Genomic DNA, 27,408 nt, shown 5'->3' with positions numbered 1-27,408 from the left:
TAATGAAATAGTTAGCGGTGGCATTTTCATAAATAAACACGCAATCCGCAAAACGGGATTGAGGGTGGATTCTCGATTTAGTAGCTATTTATCTTAGATAATTAGGACTTTATATATTTAGTACAACATTTGTCGAAATACCTTTCGGGAAATAAATGTTAAAATGTTATAGTTATTGCTGGAAGTGGGGCAGGGTGCTGCATTTCACGTAAATGTTGGAGGAATAAATAGTATTATTTTTGCCTCAAAACCGAATTAGGTTGCTGCGCGGTTCCTTTAAGAAAATAGCGTCGAGAAGTCGATCCCAGCATGCCTTGCTACGCTTGAGCGCAAAGGAAAGGCAGAATAGTGCATGTACTTAGTTTGCAATTTGCAATTTACGCCTTCATATATAGTTTTAGCTCAATTGTTGGCGCAAACTATAGGCAGGACTTTGCGAAGAATTCCTTTTTAGCCCGTTTTTGTTTTGCACCCCTGCGATATCTGTGCAAGTCGGGTAACTACCGAACCAATAGCAGCTGACAGTGTACGGTGATGTAGCTGATCACTGGGATATGAATTGTTTCGTCCGGACATCTCAAACGAACAGTTTTGCTGTCTGTTTGTGACCCTATGCGGTATTGAAAACACAGTTCGCTACATAAAAGACAAGATAAACAGGATCAACCTTTCTTGTGTTGATAGCAGGGGCTAGCTAGCTTCAAAACAATACCTGGTCAGCCATCTCTTTTCGTTTTATTTAAATTATCTAGCTATCGTTTAAGTAGATGATGGTAGGTCCGTGGATTGTGTGTCCATGTTTTATAACAAAGCAAAAGCTTCCTTACGTCTCATTTTGAACCCCACTGGTGCACGTTACGTCAGAGGTAGGCACCCCCACTTTTTACTGACAGAATCCTGCTCGTGACTACAAATCCGTGGTCCATGTGCTGCAGGCTACGGTGCTTAGTGCTTTTCTAGGAGTTCAGTTTGAATGTGTTAAGCTTGATGGACCCTTGATCAGGAGTTTTCTCTGGAAAGGAAGCAGGAAGTTCTTTGTTGACGAGATGTGTTGTAGATGTATTCCGAAAACAAATGCAAAGGCACATCAGCTTGATTTGGTAGTAAATCTCACCGTCATATTCGTAGCGCTGTTTTTAGTCCTACCTACTATCACTTTGTTCTTCAGTTGATTCATATAAGGGCAAATTTAATTGATTTAATATCTAATTATATTTAAGGAAGGGGCCCGGATTTACTCAAAGGGCAGATACAAACCTAAAGGAAGGTGAGAAAAAGTATTCATGTGTGTTGTTATGAACACACTGCAGCCACACATTTCTTATCGATTTGCAACAAATAACTGCCAATGGTAAATAAGGATCAGCATTAACCCATGACCCATTCAATCAATCTGATTTGGCGATTGTACAAAAACAAATACCAGTCTTGGTCTGTAGGGCCCATTTTGGTAACATCTGCCTTACATACCCATTCATTCTATTACTCTTCGTCTTTGGACCTCTCCCCCGATTGCTCATACAACAGACTACCCCAATATAATATATTTTACATTTATCTTGGGTATTTGGGCAGTGTTAATTCAGAGATGATCTGACAGGTGAGAAGAGTTTAAGTGAACGTAATATAAATATGCACGCGTCTGGCCGATATCCACATATCCCAAAATAAAGTGTCACGAGAAGTGTTTGTCACATGGAACCGAAACCCATAACTTACACAACTGTAATATGAGTCCCGGGTTTACTAGAACACTATTGTGTTTGTCTTTCTTTCTTCCTTCACGTCAGTGTAGCAATGTCCTCCCGAAAGCGGAAGCTCCGCTCCGTTCTGAAAGCAGGAGAGAACGCGGACAGCTCGTCGCCCGCACCGGTGAAGACCGCGGCTCCTCCAGCAGAGGGCGCTGCTGAGAGAACGCGCTCCACGGAGACGCTGACCAGTCAGTATTTCTCAAACGACCACAAGTGTGACGCTAGGCTTGGGGAGGAGTTCTTCAACCAGCCCTGTGTTCGCCTAGCCAAAGCATTCTTGGGTAAGGTGAGGACAAAGTTTCCATAATGTGTCCATTCAGACATATAATAATAAACCAATACCCCTGGTGGCTGTAGAGAGAGAAATATTCACTCTATTTCAGTTGTATGTAGCAGTAAATAGCAACAAAATGTGAACTTTTGGCATACATCCAGACCTTATGTACAAGGTCATGGCGCAGCAGTGGAGTTACATAAACACAAAAAGGAGAGCACTTGATTGGTGGATCTCGTGTTGGCCACATCACCAGTTTAATGACAGGTTGTGTTCCCTCCTTGAATGCCAATGAGGTAAATGAAGGAAAAGGCTGCTGTTTCAGTGAACTATCCCATAACGGCACTCTGGATCCCTTTTGAGTACATGTGAAGCTGAAACCAAGTGGAAGTTTAAAATTCATATTTATATGACCTTAATAACATCATCTGGATGTTTCATGCTATTTGTCATGCTATCACCAAATCCACATGGTATAGAGATCAGTGGATCTGCACAGACCTCTGTACTCGCCCCATTTGCTGACCGGCGTGATGGTCCCCCCTCCTCAGGTCTTGGTCCGTCGCTGTGCTGATGGGACGGTGCTGAAGGGGAGGGTGGTGGAGACGGAGGCGTACCTGGGGGGCGAGGACCGGGCGTCCCACTCGGCTGGGGGCCGGCGCACAGAGAGGAACGCCGCTATGTTCATGAAGCCCGGCACCATCTACGTCTACCAGATCTATGGCATCTACCTCTGCATGAACGTGTCCAGCCAGGGTAAGAAAGACCACGCCCACTCAGCTCCCATTGATGCCTCCAGGGATACAGTCTCACTAGTCTGGTTTCCATTCCAAACCTGGAGTTAAAGTTTAGGTTTGGTTGAGGTGTCAGCTGAATATGTACCTCTATTTGACCTTTTTTATAATTTTCCCCTCCATGCAAACTTGTTTTGGAATTGCAAGTTATACATTAGGCTCTTCTCACAGTGACAACCTCTATACTTATGCGGGAGCACTAAGGCAGATGAATTTAATGCATTTTGATTATACACATACCTCCAATACAGTCACAGCCACCAGCTATTTTTGGAGTGAGCACTCATTGGAAGATAGGCGCTACTCCACTGATGTCATCCATGTGGCTCACACAGGCCAGACAAATCACAGGGGACCTGAGAGTGACAAGACAACCATGTCTGACCTACCCACTCTTCTCCCCTGCAGAGTAAAGCCAATTTGTTCTGCCAATGTCCTGATCATTGTCCTCCAAAAGAGATGTGTTGTTTGACGTTTGTGTGGCGACAAAGATGTTTTTTCTAAAGTTATTTTTTGTGTTAGTCTGTGCCTTGTTTGAACTTTGACCTTTTTTTTAAAAAATCTGTGTCATGTCCAAGGGGAGGGGGCGGCAGTGCTGTTGCGCTCCCTCGAACCCCTGCAAGGTCAGGCGGTCATGAGGGACCTGCGGGCAGTCCGGCGGAGGGAGGGTTCGCGACCCCTGAAAGACAAGGAGCTGTGCAACGGTCCCTCCAAGCTGTGCCAGGCCTTGGACATACCGCGGGATTTCGACCAGAGGGACCTGGCCACCGATGCCGAGGTGTGGCTGGAGCAGGACGTCCCGGAGGGGGAGGGGGCGCAGGAGCACCCGGAGGTCGTGTGTGCTCCCCGCATCGGCATCGAGTCCCACGGGGAGTGGGCCGCCAAGCCCCTGCGCTTCTACCTGCGCGGTAACCCCTACGTGAGCGTGGTAAACAGGCAGGCTGAGGGGCAGACGCAGCGGCAGCCCGGCCCTACAGTGTCACGCTCTGCCCAGCAGTGGGAGACAGAGGGCAGTATCACAGTGGAGAATGAAGACCATGTGGAGAACTGACAAGGGCTTCCAGGACCGCTTTTCTGACAATTTTTTCAGATGTTTTGTTTGATCAAAAGCCATTGCGCATTGTGTCTAGCAATCATTCCTACCCATGCCAGCCATGACCAGCAGTACGTGAGCGCTCTCTCTTTTTAGACACAACCGTGGAGTGGCTACCCCTCAGAAAGCTAACAGCTGCCAGGCAGAGGATCAGGAAGGAGTGACCCTGCTTTTATCACTGAAACTGTAATGGGGGACATGCTGTAGAGAGAGATCAGCAGAAAGTGTCTGCTCGCCGTTATCTGGGAGCGATTCCCCAAGCAATCGGTTGGCCTCCGTGTTCAATAGATATGTGATAAACACTGTAGTTAGCCTGTTGCTAACGTTCTGAAGATGGAGATTTTCCTGCAGAACAGCTAGTATGGCTGAAACAACAGAAACAAGCCTCTTAACCACATTTACTGTAAATCTTCAGTTACCCTAAACTGTCCTGAAAGCAGATATGAAGTCCATTGTCTCCATATATGAGAGCTTACATTAAATTCTCTCTGCAGTACCAGTATGGCTGAAGAACTCAGGTTTGTTGATTAGAATAGCAGACTGGGTGCTATCAGCATACCCTAGTGTAAGGTACTTCACCTAAATTTATTTTTAGTCAGCCAGGCCCCATAGTGTCCTTATGTTTAATTCTTTATGGCGCACTATGTTCATTTGATGAGCTGAGACTGTAATGAGACTCAGAGGTGCATTAAATACGGCTCCAGCGTCTGTTAACTCGTGTTTTTTTGTCTGTCCATTTGACTTACTGTTCACCTCCCGCCTGTTTTTTAATAAAGGGCCTCAGGTGAGAGCGTCTCTCCTCTTGATTGGTTTGGCAGACGGGCGGGTCGGCACTCTTCCCTCAAAGCACCGGGGGCGCGAGTCTTCCGTGCCGTTCGGCGTCTCGGAGTCCCGACAAGCAGACGCCCCGCCCCCCAGTCTGGAATGGTCGTTACTCTGTGTTGTTCTGCAAGGCCTTTTTTTTTTTGCTACAGGCGTGATCTATCGCGTCGGGGGACTGTCTGCCGACCCCTAATTTGGGGGCCGCCCCAATTTACAGCCACTGAGGGAGAGCACGGCTCGCCGTACACATCTTTCGTAATCAGCTTCTGAAAACGTCACAGGGCACAAGCCTGTCCCCTTTGAAACAGAACTCTTAATGTTGCAGAAATGCCCGTTTTGGCTTGTCAGTGCACTCCTATATTCTCTGCCGCTATCCAGAGCAATTCTCCTCCCCTCCCGTACTGACAGGAGAACGCTAACTGGGCTCTGAAGATTCAGTATCATAGCCAGCATGGACAGGAATAGGATGGCAGTATTCATCTTTGGATTTTCAACTGAGACACAGGCATGCATCTGTTGTCATGGAAATCAAGTCGCAGTCACCACGGTAAACGCTACAGCTGTGTGCATCGCCATGGTAATTTCACCTTGGGAAACCTGACGCGTGAGCAGGGCTTTCTGAGCCCAGCCAGCTGTGCGTTCTGCACTGGCACTGCAGGGATCGCAGAGCACTGGCAGCTGCCCCGGCCGCATCCTCACTGCGCCCACCCGTCGCTATAACGACCAGGCGCGAGCGCCAGGCAGCCAGGCTCAGTTCCAGCCTGCGGTAACTCAAAAGGCCTCTCAGAGGCCTCAAGAGCCAAGAACCTATTGGTTTTGGCTAGACGAGACAACACTTAAAGACAGACAGACTATGTACTGTGGTGCTTGAGGAGGCCTTTGCATCTCAACAGTTTGAGAAGAGCTTCAATGCGCTTTATGAATCACTCAATGACTACATTTACATGGACAGCAGTAATCTAACTATTGACCTTATTCTGAATAAGACAATATTCTGATTAAGGTGTTTGCACAAGTTGCTTTTAGAATATTCCTTTCATGTTCCCGTTTTACATGTTATAGAGCATAGATCGATTAATGGCACACGTCTATTACGTTCCCACGTCACGCCGTCCGACGTTCCCTCCAGAATTTCACGTAGGCTGGGCTGTCGACATACAGTTCGTTATGGTACCATACACTGTTTTGGGTGTTTCATTTTTAATTTTACGGAAGCTTCAAGTTCAGTTACTTATTTGTCAAGCCATACGACCAAAAATGTGCTTTCTTGCTTGAAGCCATGCCAAAGATCTTACAGATCTTTCTAAACCATCTCTGGCCATGCTCTCGTTTGCTGTCAAACGGTTGACCACTGCCGTGTGTGTATGTGTCCTGTCGCAAAATGCAGCGAAAACTCCCACAGGACGTTAATAGTGTGAGTAAGGTGTGTACATGTCTTCTATAATGCGACTAAAATAGGAATACTCCACATGTCTTAATTCGATTAGTGTTTACTTTGAGTATGACCTTAACCGGATTAAGGTAATCAGAAATCGCTGTTTACATGGTAGTTTCTTAATCAGAGTATTGTCTTAATCGGGTTAATATCGGAATTTTGTTGTCCATGTAAACGTACTGTAAAGGCTTTGAAAAAACACTACAGAACCCACATTGATGTCATTCATCATCAGATGTTCACTTCATTCATTAAAATGCAGAGCAGCAACAGAAGAATGATAACTGACAGCTTGACCAAAAAAAAATCTGAAACATTGCTATCTTCTCTATGGTCACACATGGCTTTAAACCATCAAATAAATTTAATGCACAATTATTGATGAGTAAACTCAAAGTCATTTTTGGTGTATGTATGTGAAGGACACTGCAATTAAGAAAACATACGCTGCTTTTGCTTGTTAAGTTCACTATTTGCAACTGAGATTATGTTTCTAATTGCTGTAGCCATCAGCCTCCCTTATCAAGGCAAAAAACACAGAATGGACACACACACACACACACATTCAGTGTAAACGCTGTAAACATGCGAACACATCTAATACAGTGATTAGAGTTTGGTTCATCCCGTATCGGCTTCGTTAAACATTCAGTGCTGAACATTTCATTTGGAGTCATTTGGGCATTTGGGGGAGTGTCCTTTCTAAACCCCTCCTCTTTTCAGTATCACATCTGTTCTCCTAAGGCACCAAAAACAGTTCTGCATGCTCCACCTACTCTTTAAAGTTCAAAGGTCACCTAGGATGGCGCTGTAAAAGAGGAACACAGCGAAGGTGTTTGGAATGGTGTGTCTAATCCAAACACTGTCCCTGGGTTTTGCTTTCTACTTCTTATGGCCTTTGTCCTGAAAGCTTGAAATGGATTTGAAACACTGGTTACATAGGTTTGGGGGATGACAACAGGTAAAAAGGTCACTGGTGTTTCTTATAAATATTCCATGTGTCCTTTGAGCATCACGATGCATTTCAAAGCTCCGACTGTCACTTGGACAGTGATAGTGACAGAATTTTTATGTAATGACAGGTCTGTGGTACAGACAGAGGGACACAGCCCACCTACAGCAGTAACAGCTCCACCCTTAAAACAACTTCCTATGACACCCTGTCAGCAAAGAGTCAGGAAAAAAGTCCCACAATATGCCCTCCAGTCTGAGGCGGGATCCCTTGAGTCAGCGAGAGTCGGGGGATGTGACCCTGCGCCCTCTCGCTGTCTCGAACCCGTGTATCTCTGGTGAGGTGGGTCGGCTCCCCACACACACACAGGCACACACGCACGGCCTCTCGTCAGTCCAGGGGCGACTGGAAGAGCGAAATGACGGGGTCCTCGTGGTTGGTGACGACCAGCACGCTGCGGAACTTGTCGAAGAGCGTCTTGAGCTGCGAACGCCGCATGTTCTCGTTGTACATGATCTCCTCCAGGTGGTGGTGTCCCCGGAAGTAGTGCAGCAGGCTGGGGCGGGGCAGGGTGCGGGGTAGGCGGTGGAGCGGGGTGAGCAGGGAGGGACAGGGGGCAGAAAAATGTAACATAAGAGCTCAGAGTCAGTAACCAAGTTTTTGGAGGAGGTCAGTTGGTTCACATCCTAAAATTAAGCTCAGGGAAAGGGTGCGATTTGATGAACCTGCTACATGCCATGCTAACCGCCCTCTCACAGCTCATTTACCAATGGCTGTGGGCAACCAAACACTTTCCCTGGGGTTTGCTCGCTCAGACAGCCAACCTCAGTGCCTTTTAACCTTTATGTAACTGAGCACTGGTCTGACGTCCATGATGGGGGGCAGGAGTAAATGTATGCAAGCATGTGCATATGTGAGTGAGCACACGTGTTGGTGCACACATGTATGTATGAGTGTGTATTAGGGCTGGGCGATATGGACCAAAAATCATATCTCTGCATTTTTAGGCTGAATGGCGATACACAATGAGTATCTCGGAATTTTCTACGAAGTGGGCTAAATGTTCAGTTGTAAGTCAAAGCCACATGTGAGATGTCACAAGCACTTTTATTAAAACAGACTGTGATCAAAATAAAATGCAAAGACAGGGTTTCCTTCCCTGTTTGAAAATATACAGCTGCGAAACATGTAAATGAAAAATTATATAAAATAAATAGCCTGTATTAAATAAAAATAGGCATATCTCTGAATACTCCTTCAGTTGTTTTCAATAACAATAACAGACTGATTAAAATAGATTACAATTACAGGTTTTCCTCTTCTGCTTAACAAAACACACAGCTGTGCAAATAACAGTAAAAATGTAAACAGAACAAAAATAACAACAGGCCTACCCTGTTTGAAAATATACAGCTGAACAATATATCAACATGTAAATGAAAAATTTATAAAATAAATAGCCTATGTTAAATAAAAAGTGGTTTATGTTGGTAGCACTTTCTGATAAGCTATTTCAGACTATCAGAACATTCTATAGTTGTATCCTGGTAGTCTACTCTGATAAGGTTTAGAATATCAAAATATGCTACTTAAAGTTTTACATTTGTATTGATTAGAGTGTGTTGATGGACAAACTAGACCACAAATTTACATGTTAGCATGTAAACTAGGCTGTCGAAATATGTACAGTTTATGTGATAGATAAATTGTAAGTAGGCTATGCCTATTACTAAAATTTACTTGACAGCATTTTTGAAATTGCTGTTGGATGAATTAATGAAAACAATAATTTAATTAGCATAGAACCATTTTTTGATAAGCTAAAAAAGAATTACCAATCTTTTTTGGCTTCTAAGGTCACACAAGCTACTTGTGGTAGTATTTCCCGATAGGGTAGCAAAGATCGATAGATATGACTATCAATCTATGCTACGGTAGGACATTTCGATAAGGTAGGACAAATCGACAGAACACCGGGTTTGTGCGTGGACGCAGAGGGAGAGTGGGGGCGGGTTTGCGCAGAGAGTGTGAGAGAGGAGAGATGTAAACACTGGCATGGCTTTACGGAAGAAACAGGTTATGTAACGCAACATCAAACTACACTATATGGACAAAAGTATTTGGCCACACCTGTTTTTCAGATATATCGTAAAAGGTCGATATACCGCCCAGCCCTAGTGTGTATATATGAGAGTGTCTGCATTAGCACACAGGCTTGTTTGGGTATGATAGTGTATATATGTGAGTGTCTGCATTAGCACACAGGCTTGTTTGTGTATGACTGTGTGTATATGTGAGTGTCTGCATTAGCACACAGGCTTGTTTGTGTATGACTGTGTATATATGTGAGTGTCTGTATTAGCGCGGGGGGTACCGGGCGAACATGCGCAGGTCCTCCGGGTTCTGTGCGGCGGGGATGCTGAGGATGACGCGCCTTTCGTGCTCCGTCAGGCTGGCCAGCAGCGTCTCCGTCATCCGCCTGTTCAGAGGAGAGTCTCCCCCTGGAAGCAGCTCGGCACTCGAGTTCTCCATGCTGGGGCTCGTCAGGGTCATATCGTCACTGCTGGCTGCAGAGAGAGGGGGTGAAGGAAAGAGGGGGATGGAGAGGGAGAGGGAGAGGGGTAGGGAAAGGAGAGGGATAGGGAAGGAGAAAGGGGGGAGAGGGGGAGATGGAGAGAGGGAAAGGGATGGAGAGAAAGAAGAGAGATGGAGGAAGGAGGGAGAGGGAGCGGAAGAGGGTGAAGGAGGGAGAGGGATGGAGGGAGGATGAGGGAGAGATACAGAGAGACATGACGGAACACAAGAAACAGAAGACCCTATCAGTCACTGTTGCCTTTTCCATTTCTGAGCAGGAAACGATCCACTCTTTTAAAGCTCGCTGCCTGTCCCGGCACTCACTCGGGGAGCCAAAGCTGAGGGCGCTGGGGGTGCTGAGGCTGCGCCCCCCGACGCGGGCGGCCAGGGGCGGCTCGTCCTCCCGCAGGCTGGGCTCCTCCTCGCTGGGCGGCACCAGCAGGCACACGTAGGTGTGCAGCTGGATCAGCAGGCGGTGCTGCAGCATCCACACCACCATCTGAATGAGCTGGGCCTGAGGGGGAGGGGCCGTCGGTCACCCACCAATCAGGAAGCGTGCTCACAAACACACAGGGGAAACGGCAAGCATGCGCACAGACCCCTCCTCCCAGAGGAAGTGCACTCACAAACACACACCGCCCACCATCATCACAGGAACCTGGAAGTACGTCCACTGACCCCTCCCACCAAAGGACGTACACGTACAAACACACACCACCCATGACTACCACCACAAGCACAGGAAGTGTGCTCACAGTCCCCTCCCCCCACAGGAAGTGCACTCACCAACCCTGCCCATAGTGCCGCGTTCACAGAAACCGCAGGAAGTGCTCTTAAACATTGTTCAGGAACTGCACCGAGACTCCCCCCCCACAGACCCCTCTCAGTGGAAGCACACTCACAGACAGCACTCTCACTGACCCGGCACAAAGGGGAGACACTGACCTCCTGCACCGGGGCATCCAGGGGGTTCCGGAACTCCGACAGCGAGACGGGCAGAGAGAATTTGGCCAGCATGGAGGGCAGGTCGTGTCCCGGGAACTGCTGGGCGAACTGCTCCGCCAGAGAGGAGTAGCTGGGAGCGAGGGGCGTGCACTTCAGACCTTTAACCTGTGCTCTGTACGTGAATTACCTGACCCACTCTCTGTGTTCACAGGGAACCCGCACTCAGTGAAGCATGACCATAATGCTTTGCTTTCCAGGAGTAAATCAAATAGTTGCTGTTATTTCGCTTGGCAAGCACCACGGCCTGAGATGACACGGATCATATTTCATGGGATGGACTCAAACCTGCGAGCTTCTGGTAACAAGCCCAGCTCCATCGCCGTTATGCAACACTGCCCCCTAAATACCGGCTCATGGATTAGGCTGCCTTCTGGGCCAGGGTGCCGAGCGCTAATCGCAGCCACGCACTGGCTGCCTTTAGCGTGAGCGCTAACGCTGGGGCACATAGCATTACTGATGCTTTTATCTCAGAGCGCAGTGGCCAGAGGGCGGGGCATCGGGGGCGGACATGAGCAACAGTCTCCGCCCTCGTGCAGGTACTCACAGGCAGATGTTGGCATGGGGGGAGAGCATGTAGACGTTGTTCTCGCACAGCGGGTAGACGATGATGGCCTTGCCCCAGTACACCAGGTGAGCGGCAATCTGGAACACCTGCAAGGAGAACACGTGAGGGTCACGGGTTCAAATCCTGCAGCCGGGACAATGCTGTGGCACCTTTCTCCAGCACATATCAGATACATGAATGGATAATATTTATAATGGAACAAGTTCCTGTGAATCAGCAGGATTCTGCACAGCAGGATCTTGAAAGCAGGCAAGTAGAAAATTAATAAATTAAGAAATAAACTGTTCTATTGTGCTGAAAATCACTCTGGATAAGAGTGTCTGCTAAATGCATGTAATATAATGTAAATAAATAAACATATCAGGGTCAAGTCACTGCCTGTTTTTGTAAAGTTTCCGCTGAAACTGTGTTAGACGGAATAACTTGATAGACAGAATAATGGGAGACTTAACTGTGAATTTACATTCGTTTAAAGTAAGTCAGCTCAACAGAAGAGATCAATAAGACTCATAACAATTGAAAAAAATCAACTGCCCAGAATTAATTGTATTATGATTGAAAATAATGCAGTTTAATAATTGCTCCACTAGATGGCAGTGTGTCCCACACTATGTGTCAGCGGACTGGCAAGACCTGCTTCCTGGACTGCGCTGATAAAGAGAAGATACACCTCTTTACCACAGTATCACACACACACACTGTAATGCCCCAGCTCCCCTCATATATCATATTTACTTTTACATGCTTTATGTACATATTACATATTTAAAAAGACAGACACACAATGGAAACAAGTTTAAAATGAATTTGCTTGTTGCCATTTATCTTTGATTTTAAAAAAGGGGTGGTGATCTCAAAGATATTTACATTACTGTCTGCAGTTTTTCCCATGTCCAGTAGGGGTCACCTTGAGTATGATGTAACAGCAGTGGTATAGTGACTGGGGCAATACCCAACATACACATACCAGCTCTACACATATCCATCTATGGCCCAGCAGTCTGTTGGATGGATCAAGGCTGGTCAAAACTCAACTGAAACTGAATCTCCTAGGTATGCTCTTCACCCACGATTCCAACTTTAAACTTCTTCACATTAAAGGTTTATGACCCAGCTGGGTAAATGGTAGGATGAAGGGTGAAATGGGACACTGTTTGTGCACTGCTTAGCAAACAAACCCTCATGAATAAACAGAAAGCTTGGGCAGGGCGGGGCGGATGGGCGGGGCGGATGTGCGGGACGGGGCCAGGTGGGGCAGGGCAGGGGTGGGGCTGGGGCGGATGGGCGGGGCGGGGTGGGGCTTTTCAGGGTGGGGAGGGGCAGATGGGTGGGGCGGATGGGAGGGACGGGGCTGGGTGGGGGCAGGGCAGGAGTGGGGCCGGCGGAGGGGCGGGGCGGGGCGGGGCTGGGCAGGGCAGGGAGGGGCAGATGGGCGGGACGGGGCTGGGTGGGGGCAGGGCAGGAGTGGGGCCGGGCGGAGGGGCGGGGCGGGGCTGGGCAGGGCAGGGAGGGGCAGATGGGCGGGACGGGGCTGGGTGGGGGCAGGGCAGGAGTGGGGCCGGGGGCGGCGCGGCCCCTCACCTGCAGGAGGGCGAGGTCGGCGTCCTGCGCCAGCTGCTGCAGGTTCTTGACGGCGGAGCAGGTCTTGACCAGGCGTACCAGGGCGGGGGAGCAGTCGAGGGGCAGCTGAGCCAGCAGGGCCTTCTCACTGTCCAGGAGCAGCAGGGCGTGGTACGGCCTGGAGGGAGGAGCAGACACACACCAACGCCTCAGGGGCCCTGGTCACATGACCTGGGTCTGGGTAGGGGGAGGGGGAGTATTTTCTTTCATGGAGTGTACTGTCTGCTGGTGTTTGTGGTCCTGCCTCTACTCACTCGATTACCTCTATCATTTACTCAGCATGGAATGCTTTGGTTCTTTGCTTTGGTACTGGCAAAATGCATCTTGGGATACTAAAGCTAAGTTAAGGACACTGGTTGGCACAACAGTCAACCTACACACTCTGGACCGCCAGAAACAGAGTATGACCCTCTTAGTCTAAATTAATATTACTGTCTCTTCAAAGGACTGCGTGGAACACCCTGAAAGCACTGACTCTTACTAATTTTTAAGATGACAGCCAAGGGTTTACATTTGTGCCCAGTTCAGACACAGTAAGATTGCAGCACTTTATTGCCCTTGCACATAGACCATTCTTTTCAAAGTTAGTGCAGTAAGACAATAAAAAATGACAATGGAGAGTATAATCCATGTATTACCCAGTATTTTCAGATAATCAAAATACTGAATAAATCTGTTTGGGACCTGCTGAGAAACTGAATATCTGATTCTTTGTTAGAAGGCAAAGCCATGACCTGAGAGAAGAGGAGGATTTATTTTTTAAATTGCCAGTAGGTGGCAGTGTAGACCAGAGGAAAAAATATCTAAGTGAACTGCACTACATAAATGCTCCCGAAGTGTTCCTGAAACAAAAGAGCGTGGCGATGCTGGTTTCAGACAAACCATATCAGCCTGCTATTGCATCTACATAGTGAAAGTTACATCTACATAGCAGGTGTCTGAAATCAGGCTCGCTGGAATGCCGTAATGACTGCTTGGAGCAGGCTAAGCAGGCACCGGGTCAGTGAGCTCTCATAAGGCTGGCCAGGTGGCCGGTGCAGCGCAGTGTCGAGGGCGGGGCCGATCACTGTGTGATGCCGGGCAGCTGCTCACCGAATGGCCTTGAGGCTCCGCTCCAGGGCCTCGGGGGGGATGTGGTGGCCCCCCACGCGGTGGATCTTGTGGGGAAGGCAGAAGCTCACCTCCAGCCAGTTGTTGATGTGCAGGCGCACCACGCCAGTCGTACAGAGGCTGTTGGGACAGCAGAGACGGCTCTCGCACACAGCACATCCCGTTTACGTCACAGACTGCAATTACATCTACCAGCTCTGACATCAGAAGCAGCTCTCACAAATGGCACTTTCCCACTACATTACAGACTATTACAGACAAAGACAGCTTACCTGGCACAAACCAATTACATGTTGTTCTTACAGAGTTGATTTGTTTAGGTATATAAGTAAAGCATGTCAGTAAATATCCAGCAGTATAAATGGATAACATATCAAATAGCATATGTACACTGCCCTGAATGCATATTTTACACACACCTGCACATACTATATGTTATATGCTTGAAAAGGGAAGAATTCCGGACTGCATCAAAATTATGCATATGAAATTATGCAATTTCAACAACACAAGCTACCCATTTTAAAGTAGGACTCCAAAAGCTTGGCATCTCAAAACTCCACAGTTCAAGCTTAAAAAAGGCACTTTTGGGGTGCAACCAGGAATTTGCTGGCAATAAAAAACAAGCAAACAAGTATCACTGATACAAGTCGCACTAAACACTAAAAATGAGGGGGGCTCTTGTGCGTGCTTCTTTATCCTTCATCACCATAAGAAAAGCAGTGCAGGTGACTCCCATCAGAAGAACTGTCCAATCAGGTCTCTGAATTACCCTCGCTGGCTGACCACTCACCTATCATACGCCTCCTTGAGGTCACGGGCCAGTTTGCACTTGGGCAGGATCTGACGGAAGGGGGACTGGGGGGTGCCATCAGCTGAGGGTACAAACATAGAGTGAAGGTACAGACATGTACCGAAGCTTGCATCTACCACGATTAGGATGTTCCTATAATGTACGCTGAAGCGCGTAGCTGAGATGTACCCACGGTCCTGTGGAGACTAAACCGGGAAATTCAAGCCCAGATACTTTCAGCTGACAATGACCAGGAGTTCACAGTGGTGGACAAAAGCCAGCTGGGGTGGGGGCATATTCTGACAACTGGGGTTCCCTCTCGATGCTCTCACACACGCTGAGACCCGTCAGGCATGCATGAGCTTCTCAGATGGCATAGGGCTGACGTCCCTTTCCCCTACCCGCTCTCCGTCACAGTGGCTGACTGCGCCCTGCTCACTCTTTGCCGCAGTGCGTGACCGCGTCTTAGTGACTCTGACACAGCGGCTGAGCCCTGCCGACTCACTCTCGGTCATGGTGGTCACCTCATCCTGCACGGCCAGCATGAGCTTGGCCTCGCGGGTCAGGTACTGGCAGCGCCGCTCCTCGTGCTGCAGGGCGATGGCGATGCGGCGCGACAGGTTGTGCATGCAGCTGATCACCGAGGGGTCAGCGTTGGCCTGCAGGGGGGGGGCGCAAACAGAGACGGGACACTGGCAGTCACGCACTGGGGGGGGCTCTCTCTCAAAAGAACAATCCATTCCTCGCTCCTCAATAGTCCAATCAAGTCTACTCCAATCTTTTACACTTAACCAGCTGTCTGTCCTTGGTTTCAAATGTTATAAATGGATGAATAAGTGAATAAATGTTCCCACTAGATCAACTACATTGCAGTTTACAATACCTCCCAGCACAGTGTTAACAGTAATTGGTCATGTGACTTCTCTGGAAGTAGAACTTGAAACGTAAAACTTTATTAGCTAAACAAAGAATTATACGTACAATCCCTCACACTCTTTACCACTGCTGGAGGGAGAGTTTCACTCTGCATAACAAAGTCTGCCAAATCAACAGTGTCATAATGTTGTCAAGTATAACACTGGTATTTAAATTATGATTTTTTTTTAAATGCTGTAAAAAGCACAATAACGCAAAAACACTTCTATTACATTGAAGCCTTTATTCACATGAATCTGAAGTCTAAAGGTTTTTTTTAACTGTTAAATTTAAAAGTGAAGATCACCCCAAACTGAGATCTGTTCATGTGCAAGTTTTGTCTGTTTTAGCAAAATAACTGGCCAAATCGCTATCCCCATATTTCTTAGCTACACACTGCATGTACACAATGCTTTATGAAGACATCTGTGTCTGCAGCTTGAATCCAGAGAGCTGGTCATGTTTAGGTATCCAGCCACACGAGGACACTGTAATGAGTGAATGTCTGTGGACATGGAACGCTGCCCAATCTTGCATGCTAAAAGCAAAAAGCATTAAAAGTCCACTTGAATTTGAAGTTTGTAAAATGGTAACTGTCAAATATACTCTTCACCATCCTTTCTATCATCATCATTATATTCTGAAAAACCATTTTTGAAGACATATTTGATCTAGAAATAGTTCATTAAATATTACAAATAATATTTTAATTAACTGAGACTTAAAACATTGAAAGTGATGAACACTGTTACTATACCAAAATTATTATATCTACACATTTTGTGTAGATATACACAAAAGCAAAATTCCACTAAATACTTAAAACTAAAAATACATGACCAATTTCCAAAACATATATTCAATTAAGAATTAAACTGTATTAAAAATGTAAACTTTTAATTACTATGAAGGTTTCAATTTTTAAATAAATTTAAATCAAGATTATTAATAAGATATACTATTAATGAGCATTTTTCTTGAGTATATTCTTCTTTCTGAATCTAGTTTTCTTTGACAAAATGTTTCCTATTTCATTTATAAAACGTCAAATGCACTGGTTTCAGTTTATATGATGGGACTATCAAATATATAATTTTATAATAAGAGAAACATTTCAAATTAACTTCAAACAGTAAAAAATGTTTAGCGCTCAAAACATTGCATGCAGTTTTTTTTTTTTTTTTTTAAATAAAACCTATACGGTTTTCAAGAGATAAAACAAAAATTCTTCAGTAGCTGGGCATTATGCCATGGCAAGGAGGGTGTGGGCTGTTGCCGGGCGGATACGAAGCGTGAGCATGACTCAGCATGGCAGTGCCACGGATTAAATCGCTGAGTCACCACAAGGACTGACTTAGCACCTAGCTACTCCGACTCACGTAAGCTCATTCGAGGGAGGGGTGGAGCACGGAGGTGTGGCTCCTGCCCGAGCCAGCCCCCACCCCCGTGGGCCAGCCCCCTGGCCTGGGCGACAGATAGCACTGGTGCCCGGGGCCTTATCATACTCCCGAACCTGCCGCTGACGCCCTTCTCAAGACCTCATCTGACCCTCCTGAGTCAACATTCATCCGTTTTTGCAAAGTCATAAAATAATCCAAAACCATTACTAAGCAAGTTTTTTTCCAGTCATCAAATATACCACCATGCAAAACACTTAATTGCAGTTTGGATATGATAATAATAAAAACAAAGTAATTTTAGGATTATTATTATTTCATTTAGCAGACATATTTATTTCAGGTACCTTACAGGGCATACTTTACCATAAAATTTACTTTAATTGGTATCACTGCTATTAAGCTCACTACTACAATATATTACATTATGATCCTACACAGATCATAATTTTTAAAGAGGAAAAAATTATTTGGCTGAAACAAACATCCAAATACATCTCTCAAACATATGAGTAAAAATAATAATAAAATTAAAAGAAAGAAAATTAACATGATGAATATATATACACAGTTTGAATACTGAGGACTAGCATGCCTATGTGGGCAAATACATTCATGAAACATAAATGTGTGTCAAAACAGGCTTGGAAATAAATTATTTTATTTCCAAGCATTATTTTCCAGTTGTTAACTTGTATGAGGTAGAATATGTTTAAGTGATTTTTGACAGTTGTAGCCCCTTAACTGACTACAATGTTTCCCACGACGGCCCTATATGTTAAGGATGGCACTAATGATTCAGTATCTGTTTGGCTACTTTTCTAACCCCATTGAATGCACTTTTTTGAAGTTGGTCTGTTATAGTAAAGGAAGCAGTTGTTGCGCATATGGGAAAATCAAATTATGCTCTCGTTATTCTTTAAGAGGCCATTTTGAAAAAACTGAGTAAATTGCCCCAAGCCTACAAAGCACAAAACAATTTTTAATATTAAATCTTCACAAACATTTATACAAATAAAATATATAAGAACAAATAACCTGATCGTCATAATAAATTCTAATTTGGATACTTGGCAAACATGAATAAATATTAATAACTACTTTCATACCCTCAGTGCAAACAGCACACTGAACAGGATCATGGTTGGCATCTCTCTCTTGGGTGAGGGGTCTGTTTTGGACACCTGTGCAAACACAAAACCGGGCAACACATGCACGATCATTTATGTACAGGAAATTCAGTGGGTCCTGTTCTTTTTGAGTTTAAAGATACCTGAAAGCAGCAGACACTCAAATTGCAATGGTGTGTTCTGGTCAATTTCAGACAACAATGTCAGGTCACATGACATGAGAAAGCCCGCAAAGACAGAGCCACCCTATTAAGACGGGGGCTTTCTGTCAAACTGTGAGATACTTTCTCAAGTCGAGTCGAGTGATCATTTTAAAAGAGCAGTCCATTTTCAGTCCATGCGCAGTGTTTCACTGTCTTACAACTAGTAAACTCAAAATGAAGTGCAGGAACACAAAAAAAGGAAAACAGGACAGTTAAGGACAAAGTTTCATAGCAGTTATGCTTCTGATAGAGAATAACAGTCACCAGTGACTTTGGGTGGTGCATTTGCAAGCCAGTGAGCTAGCCAGCCAACGGTTATATCAGCATACTGACTTTCTATATATTTCCATCACTTTTTATAAATTTGCATTTTCCAGTTTGTAGAGACAGAGGTATATATAATTTCCAATGACTTTCCATGACAGAAATATTTTAAAGGATTTTTGATGTCTGTGGGAACCAAAGTTAAATGAACTTAATGAGAGACCATGGACTAAGGTCGCTTACAAGCAGTGTTGACACCTATCCAGATCTAAGAATTGTAAACTAGCACCACCACTCAGCCATTTAACACTATTTCTCATCCAGTACAGAAAAAACTGAATGTTCCACCTTTGAACCTGAATGGTTCACATAATGTTGATGTCCACCATTCAGACATTCAACACTGTCCTCTATACTTGGCTTTGGCCATTAGAATGTGCTCAGTTATAATCAACACATGTGACTACACTGACAAAGGACTGATGATTCTGACAGTGAATTCAAGTTCATCAACAGAAATCAGTATTCAAGACCTAAAATGGACAGAACTGAAATGATCCTCAGTAACTTGCTCCAACCACAAGGGGGCGATCGTGTACACCATGCTCAGCATTGCTGGGCTGTAAACACATGCGTCACCATTTCCCTCCCTGGGAAGCAGTTGCATATCACTGGAGCAGTCTGCCTTACAGCACAATCTGCTAGCCTCGGCCATATTGCATGATGTAATACAGTTCACTTTGTTCTTTTCATTTACAACTTGCTTCCAACAGAGAATGAGGAATATTCAAATAGAATATTTATACCTTGTTTGATACAGAATATGTTATTTGATACAGGGAACGTTTGCGCAAAAACAAGCTTGCAAATTCAAGGATATGGTCATACTGAATACGGAGACATTTTCTTTTCACAGTTTCCACCAGTTATTTACTGCTAACGGCCAAAGAATTTCAAGCTTGTGCAATGTCAGTTTCCTAAGGAGCACCCTTCTGTGCCAGACAGAACGGGCTTATCACTTGGCACACACCAGCCAAACAGTAGCCTGTTTCACAGTTTTACTGGCTGAATGGACTGAAACGGTTGTGGTCTTATTAAGATATCTACCTTTTTGTGGTTCAACACCAGAGATTCAACCGGTAAAACTTCCCAATACTGCATCCTTAAACATTAATGCAATATAATGTAATGCGTAGCATATGAAATTTAAAATCTGCAAGGGCCTTCTGAATAAATAACAGTTTGCTACAAGACCTATCACTGTACAATATTGTACAAAAGTACTTCAGAACTACGTTACTTATCTTTCATCATTAACTACCACCAGGGCAATGACAGAATGAGAGCATACTCAGGCTGTATCAAAGAGACAGGAACCATGGCCACCACTAGATGGTGCAAGTGGCTTACATTGATCAGCACCACAGCTCTTGCATCAATTGGGGAAATATGTACACATGCAAGGGAGAGATAGGGACAGACACACACATACCCGCACGCGCGCGCGCTCACACACACACACACATACACACACACACACACACACACACACACACACACACACACACACACACACATACTACATATATATATATATATACATATATATACACAAAAGATACATAAATGTGTAGTGTACACAATCAAAGCACTAACATGTCTAAAGGCTTGAACGTTACTCTTCAGACTACAGTAATTTGTGGACTCCCCAAAGCTCACCTGGATGGTGTGGGGGTGCTGGAGAAGGGTGGGGTGCCCGACGAAGCGCACGTTGTCGATCTTCAGCTCGAACTTCTTACCGCACATGTCGGACTTAGTGGCCAAGATGGTGGCCAGAATGATGTCAGAAAACCTTCCGGAGAGAGATTGACAGGCGTTAAACCAAAAGCAAGCGGGCAGTGTGGGGAACGGGGGCGAGGATTTAGGGCCAGGGAGGGGTGGGGTGAAGCAAGAGAACTGACTGACAATCGCATAAAAAATTACTTCAGATTATGCCTGATGGGCTTTCCCAAATTAACCACGCACCCAATATCGAGCAGCTTTGTAAAAGAGGTAATACTAACCCATGCTCGTCTGCTCTCAAAAAATACCACTGAACACAAATTTGAATACACCAATGTGAGCTTTGGTACAGACAAGTAAACAACGAGAAACACTGGAGGCCCAATTCTACTGGTACCTCCATCAGCAGTACATTTATACTGAAAAAAGTGAAAAAAGTCAGGCAACGAACACTGTCTAGTGAGAGTAGGCCTTGAAATCAGACCAGTTTCAATCAGCTACATTCACAATGACTAACTGCTACTGCTATGCAGTTTTAACATAGACACGCAGTGTACAATGTGATGAATCATATCAGATTCAGTGCAGATTACAGGCTTCATAACAAATGGGCTGATTGACTGAATCGCATTAATTAAGCAACACAAGTCACACTATTCATGATTCCCAAATTAAGGTTGCGCCGTTCTGACAAGCAACATCTGTGGCACAGTTCGGTCTGGCCTTGCCATTCCAGGATATGTATCGGTTATTCCCAATTGAAACACAGATCTCCCCAACTGACAGCTATTAAAACAAAGAACAAAAAATTTAAATGAAATAAAAAACCCACAACAATTTGATCACATTAGATAAAAGTGGATTTGCATACATTAAAAAACAGACAAAAAAGAGGTTTGTTTTTCTTATTTTAGACAAAGGGACGGGGGAAAGCTGATTTAAAATGCACAAAATACCCCAGATATGTGAATCAAGAGACATACAATAATTACACAAGACTTTCAGAAATTAAGATGGGTGACGCATATATATACACACGTGATATATGTATGTATATGCAAGGCACAACAGGAGAAAGGATAGGGCAGTAGAGACATGGGTGGTCTAGACAAAAAAGGAAGAGTGCTTTTAGAATCATTTGGTCTTACCCTGCTACCAACTGTTCATCAGTTAATGGAGTTTGTTCTCTGAAAAGGGAAACGGGCCATAAAAGAAAAAAGCAAACAAACAAAAAAAGGAAAAAAAATGCAGCAGACATTTGTGACAGAGAGCACAACAGAAGAATATTTAAAACAATAAAAAAATGAGATTATGTATGACAGAACACCTGAGAGTGACTTTTTAAAAGGAACTGGTGGAACTGGGCCCTGCTTTGGCCAGTGAAGTGGCCCTGGAGGTAGAGTTTGACACCAAACTGGACCTTCGCGTTTTGTCCGGAAACTGCAGTTGCCGGTCTGGTGGCAAAAGCAGTCGCTTCCAAAACGCAAAAAGCAAAGGCCCTGATTGGAGGAGCTGTACATGGAGAGGATTTGTTTAAAAGGCACCTGCTGTTGTCCTCTAAAGGAATCATCATCGGTTTCCCTTGCAGTTACCATTTAACAAGTATACATATTTTGAACTTGAAATTAATTAGAATATAAACAGAAATCCTCAGGGAAGGTGTTTAGCTGGACACACCAACCATGTGTCAAGTCAATTTGCCTGTGCAAACCAAAAATACTTAGCATTTCAAAAATGCTTGGTCTGGCCAACAAAGCAGATTCCCTGGGTTTCACTGAGTGAGAGAAACACCCTAGGTGCCTTTTAAATGCTGGTGTTAGAAAAGAGGGTCGTCACGATGTGGCTTTTGAGTGTACCCCACCAGCATGTTCAACTTCTATTAATGTGTCCCAATCAACTCAACCTGATCTATAGTTTACTCAGTGGTTAACAATTGTCGAATTGCCTGACAGCTATCTAATTGCCAGTCGAGAAACTCTTAAGAGCCCAATCATGACCCAATAGCCCATATTTTCCTGTTCTTTTGAAAGGGGAGGACAACTTATGATACAAGTGCCACTGAAATGACAGCTTCAAATGAGGAATAAATGGCTTCAATTTGGCTGCATCCCATACATAAAAGATACACAGTTTACAATGTGGAAATATTGTCATGTTCCTGGACGTTAAGGATGTTGTCATTTTCAAACCATTTTAGCCAATAAAAACACCCCAGTCGTGTGCCCATACTACTATGTGATAAGGTTTGACCCTTCCTATTGAAATGTCAGCATCAGATCACAACCAAATTGTATATTCTACCTTACCATAACAGTTTTTTAATAGATTATTCAGTGCATTAGATGGCACCTTTCAAAATGTTTTTAATGTTTTATGTCAAAACATTTAGTGAGTAACTGCGTCCTTCATAACAAACTGCCATAACCTGGTATTAACCTAAATTCTGACCCTTAGCTCAACCCTGGAAAAGCATATGGGCGACCTGTGGTGAAAATACTGCTGTCCGAGTTTTAGTTCTGGTCGCAGCTCATCAGCTGTCCTTACACAATAGATGCTGTCAGAGCTGCCAGCAGAAGTAAGTTAAACTTGCTCGATGGGGACAATCCTCGCATGAGTCAAGAGGACAGCTGTCTGGCTATAAGGGCAGCCGCAGTCACTCCAGCCCTGGTCAGAGCTGCGGGTGACCATCAGTTCCCATGTGTCTCGGCTTCTGCCTGCCTTCATAGTGCATGGCAAGATTTGTGAAAAGGAAAATACCACACTGCTTATAACTGCACATCAAACATAGTGGGACTCTATTGCAAACAATTCTGCCAGTTACGACTAGTGCATCCTTTATGTGTGAGTCATCAGATTGGCCAAGAAAAGATAGGTATGGAAAATTTATGTCATTCCATTTCCTTCAAACCACTGTAAAATAACTTGTCCTCCACTTCTTCATGAAGGAATCAACCAGTGTTTTGACATGTATATATTTTTTTAGAAGTCACTCTTAAAATCGGAAGCACAAACATGTTAAAACACAAACAGACATTGAAAACACCTAATAAGGCAAAAAGAAAAGAACACAAATAAACAAGTGTATGCACTTAGGATGCACATATATCTTACAAACCTGAACATAAAAATATATGATTATGAATGAATAAATATGGTGAAGGCCATGCTTATTCTTCACACATTAAAAAAATTAGGTCAAACAGATCTACGCTGAGTGTGTAGTTCACCTTGCCATTAGTCACTTCTGAGACATACATGTGCTGTTTGACTGCGTCTGTAATTCACATAAGCAGTTATTCAGACGTAAGGGGGCATGGGTCATCTTGTAGTTATGACTATTCTACAAATTGTACTTCTTATTACATTTTTCACATGGATTCTCAGCTTCGTGGGGAAAATACATAGGAATATACAATGCAGAATCACAGCTTTACAGCGGATTACAGTGGACTGGGGCATGTTTAGAGAGTGTTCTGCACTACCCCACAAATACCTACACTGCCTGAGGCTCAAAGAATGTTCTATGAGTCCTTTCAGCTGGGTCTTGTAACCTACTGTCAGCATGGTTTCAAACGTGACATCACTCCTATGCAGCCACTAAGGCTTAAAATCACATTGACTCCAAAGGTTTCACTGGGAAAACATTGATCCCACAAGTTCTGAGGACACAGTTAGAAAAAAGCTGATAACACTGGGAATAGCAAGTGTCCATTACTGCGTATTGACTAAAGCAATTGGTATTACTGTGCCAGGAAATATTTCAACAGAAAAAGTAGCTCTGATGCCGCTCTGCAAGCAAACATTAGTTTTTCAAACTAACATAGTCAAAACAAATCAGTTTTTATCAGTAGCCAATCAGCATTCCTTGACCAAATACAGGCAGACGTACAGGAAGTGTTTGGTTTTATGATGCCGCGAATCCAGTGGGACCTGTGCTTTTTAGCCTGGTCCAGTCTGACATCCAGACCACCGCGCAGGTAAGCGCTGAGCCTCACTACCTGTTGGCACACTAATACTTCATCCAGAAGGAATGTCTGATCATTTGTCTGTGTGGGAGCCCGGCTTATGGACACCTTGAAAACCACTGCTTCAAACAGTTCTGACGACAAATACACCAACAACTGCGCAGCCACAGCCTTGCACAGGGAATGTCAAAAAGAAAATGCATGCAAATATTAAAGAAACCATGCGGCTGTATTAAAAAAACCTACGTAACTGTACTGACCCTTATCTCTACAATGCCCTTAAACATTTTCTGCTTTTGACAGCAAGAGTTCATATGGCCTACGCAGAGCACAGACAAATGATGAAGTAACGTCAAGATTGCACATGAACCACCTGGTCAGAAAAACCTACAGGTGTGGGGGGAAAAAGAGGGCACTCTCTCAGACGTGGCTTCAGAGGTTCTGAAATCTAACTGCACTTGTTCAGATTGGTTGATTTCAGACTTGGGGAGCCAGACATTTTGAAAAACGTCAGAATATGGCCCAAACCCCATTCAGTTCAGTATCTTACTCTAGAAAGTGTGCCTGACTGCAGGACGGCCCCATGTTGCGAAGAGAGCACACATTGACATGCTGATACAGAAAAGCTACACTGTGACTCGCCATTAAAAATGTCCACATGCTGCATCTCACATCACAAGACCACCCAGTTTTCCAGATCCAAAATAATTCCCCAACATCCAGTCCTGTCTTGCTTCTACCTTATGACTTTTGACTACAGATTTTGTGAACAGGTTTCATGGGCCAAACAGCAATGTGAATAAATTCTGGGAATGTGAAAAACTGAACACATATACAAAAAAGACACAATTTGAGACACAGCCCTGGATTCCAACATTCATCCTAAACTTTGACTCACAACTGAACGTGACTGTTATTTTTGTTGCTTTGCAAACTTTGTCACGTTCAACGATCATCGCAATGAGTGAAAAAAAAATCTGTTTCTGTGAGTCAAAGTTATGCGAGAATACTGACTGAATCCAGGCCGAAATCCCAACGCTCATTCTGCACAACCTCAGCTTTTTCCGGTACACCGTACTGTCCCTGCGCAGCCTCCACTTGCCTCAGAATGGACAGAGCATTCGCGAGACGGCAGAGCGCAATTAAGTTGTGATAGCATTTTGCCATTGTCACACAACGTGTGACTTAATGTCACAGCAGCATACCCTTAACATGTCAGTTCATTAATTCGGGTGGAGCTGTGATTATGGACGTGTGTCCCTGTACCTCGAATCCCCATCCTGATCGTCCAAGGTGTCGCCCGCCGAGTTCAGCGCATAGGGGCTCCGTTGTTTTGCTGGGGGTGGTGAGGAGGAGAATCGTTAAGTACATTAGTCAAGTACAGTTTAACATAAACTTGTTTCATATGTTTTCAGGCTTCAAGTTACTAGAGCAAAACAACAGACTGCTCAAAATGACGGGACTCCTTGCCCTCACTCGGTTTTCCCGAAGTCAAGGTCAGGAATATGAAGAATGCCATCAAGTCCAAACTATCCGTTTCTCTTTCCGCATAGGCTTGTAACAGGTGAAAAAACAGTGCAGTCAGAGTACATGAAGTGTGCGCATCTGCCCCTTGAACACCGCATTAATAGGGGGGCTTCTCGTGTTTTGGTAGCCGATTATACCCGATATATTCACCTGATGCTCTTTACCCTCCGCAGTGCCAATACACCGCAGCAGCCCTACCTAGCGAACCGTACTACGGTTTGTGAGAGGGCGACCGCACCTGCCGGCTGTCCTGCGGTTAGCAACCTGGACGCGAGAAGTAGCTACAGTAACTAGCCTTATGGCGCTAGGAATTTCCACACCTACTGACTGAATAACATGACAAAAGCTTGTTTTAATCCTTGTAGTTTGCAAAGAGGTCATTAAAAAACCCTGCCCGAATCATCTGGTTGCAACTATTCGACAACATTGAAAATATGGAAACAACTTCGTAACGTTAGCTTGCTTTTAGGTCACGGTAAGGGTGGAAACCATCGAATGGATGACGGCTGAAGACTAGTGTCAATACTCAAACCCCTTTTTTGATCACATACTTACTTATTAGAGATGAAGGGCTTTCCGGAACTCTCTGAAAGGGGTAGCGGAAAAGCAGCTTATTCCCTCGGCTGCCTGAGCTCACCAGTATAACGCTTATTGGACTGGTCTTGTCGCCGCTTTTAGGGATATTGGCTTCGGGTTGTTTGTACATGTTGCGATTTAAACTAGCTAGGCTAATTAGCAAGCTGTCCTTTCCTTCAATTGACTGCATGTTCCAGAGAACAATGACGAGTTAGGCTAACTACCTAACATCGCAACTTTCCACCATACCTGATAGATTGGATGGGACGCTGACTATATTAGTTCATGTTAGCTACAAAAATGATATCCGCAATGTCTTAATTCACTCTGTTTTCATTAGCCAGCTAGCTAGCCAGCAACCTACTTAATACGGCAGGAAAAAGAAGGCTAGGTCGTGGCAGCTGCGTTGCCCGAGTCAGCTTAACACCCAGATGTAAAATATTCTATTCAGAAACGGTGATTTTCTTTTAATTGCATTACGTTTATGTCAAACGATCGTTAACGTTATTTTTACCGGCTACAAGATTAGCATTCGTGCTGTGTGAGTTGAAACCACAGTGTAAAATTGTTGTGTGTTTCACTGAGACTGAGCCGTACCCTTGGAGGGAAAAATAGCAGAGCAAAGATGGTTCCGCCTAGGCAACAATGAAATAGTAAATTTGGGGGTCACTGATGCCATTTTTCCGATGAACCAGTGTCTGTAAAATGCTTTTAATTAATGCATATTTAAATTAATAGTATACAAATATTATGGGTAGCTATCCTCGGAGACCTTCAAGAGTACTGACGTTATTCCGAACAGATTCCTTGTTGCTCTTCCGATTGTAGGATGGAAGTGACGGAGTGCGTTCTGTTACTTAA

At 44.7% G+C, this 27,408-nt stretch overlaps 2 protein-coding genes across 4 annotated transcripts; one reads left to right on the top strand and one right to left on the bottom strand.

The window, feature by feature from the left end:
- The first annotated feature begins 357 nt into the window (after positions 1 to 357).
- mpg (N-methylpurine DNA glycosylase) lies at positions 358 to 4,168 on the top strand. 2 transcript variants are annotated; one of them, XM_036553253.1, is made up of 4 exons: positions 358 to 866; positions 1,796 to 2,037; positions 2,577 to 2,781; positions 3,398 to 4,168. In XM_036553253.1, exons 1-4 carry the CDS (start codon positions 797 to 799, stop codon positions 3,868 to 3,870), a joined length of 990 nt encoding a protein of 329 aa, XP_036409146.1. In that variant the 5' UTR covers positions 358 to 796; the 3' UTR covers positions 3,871 to 4,168. The 2 variants fall into 2 exon arrangements, with proteins under 2 accessions (XP_036409146.1, XP_036409147.1); XM_036553254.1 differs by having other exon boundaries at positions 1,791 to 2,037.
- A 2,032-nt stretch (positions 4,169 to 6,200) lies between these two features.
- Positions 6,201 to 27,116, bottom strand: nprl3 (NPR3-like, GATOR1 complex subunit). Of its 2 annotated transcripts, XM_036553433.1 has the most exons (14): positions 26,527 to 27,116; positions 25,711 to 25,780; positions 21,628 to 21,666; positions 20,417 to 20,549; positions 18,210 to 18,284; positions 15,294 to 15,447; positions 14,789 to 14,870; positions 13,978 to 14,115; positions 12,847 to 13,003; positions 11,245 to 11,351; positions 10,641 to 10,770; positions 10,020 to 10,209; positions 9,496 to 9,688; positions 6,201 to 7,677 (listed from the first exon to the last, which is right to left on the bottom strand). In XM_036553433.1, the coding sequence occupies exons 1-14, from the start codon at positions 26,735 to 26,737 to the stop codon at positions 7,512 to 7,514; spliced, it is 1,845 nt and encodes a 614-aa protein (XP_036409326.1). In that variant the 5' UTR covers positions 26,738 to 27,116; the 3' UTR covers positions 6,201 to 7,511. The 2 variants fall into 2 exon arrangements, with proteins under 2 accessions (XP_036409326.1, XP_036409327.1); XM_036553434.1 differs by lacking the exon at positions 21,628 to 21,666 and having other exon boundaries at positions 7,512 to 7,677.
- Positions 27,117 to 27,408: the final 292 nt, after the last annotated feature.

The sequence above is a fragment of the Megalops cyprinoides genome, chromosome 19, assembly GCF_013368585.1.
Source record: "Megalops cyprinoides isolate fMegCyp1 chromosome 19, fMegCyp1.pri, whole genome shotgun sequence".
In the NCBI taxonomy this organism is placed as follows: domain Eukaryota; kingdom Metazoa; phylum Chordata; class Actinopteri; order Elopiformes; family Megalopidae; genus Megalops; species Megalops cyprinoides.
This window is presented reverse-complemented; position numbering and strand designations above follow the sequence as displayed.

What these genes read in the sequence shown, in the direction of transcription:
- mpg (XM_036553253.1), top strand. Translation starts at nt 797, where the DNA reads ATGTTTTATAACAAAGCAAAAGCTTCCTTACGTCTCATTTTGAACCCC. An exon ending in TGGTGCACGTTACGTCAGAG is followed by an intron (nt 867 to 1,795) that starts GTAGGCACCCCC and finishes ACGTCAGTGTAG; the next exon opens with CAATGTCCTCCCGAAAGCGG. An exon ending in CATGAACGTGTCCAGCCAGG is followed by an intron (nt 2,782 to 3,397) that starts GTAAGAAAGACC and finishes GTCATGTCCAAG; the next exon opens with GGGAGGGGGCGGCAGTGCTG.
- nprl3 (XM_036553433.1), bottom strand. Translation starts at nt 26,737, where the DNA reads ATGCAGTCAATTGAAGGAAAGGACAGCTTGCTAATTAGCCTAGCTAGT. An exon ending in GGTGACCACCATGACCGAGA is followed by an intron (nt 14,871 to 15,293) that starts GTGAGTCGGCAG and finishes TTGTACCCTCAG; the next exon opens with CTGATGGCACCCCCCAGTCC. An exon ending in GACCTGCGCATGTTCGCCCG is followed by an intron (nt 7,678 to 9,495) that starts GTACCCCCCGCG and finishes GCCCCGCCCCAG; the next exon opens with CCTGCTGCACTACTTCCGGG.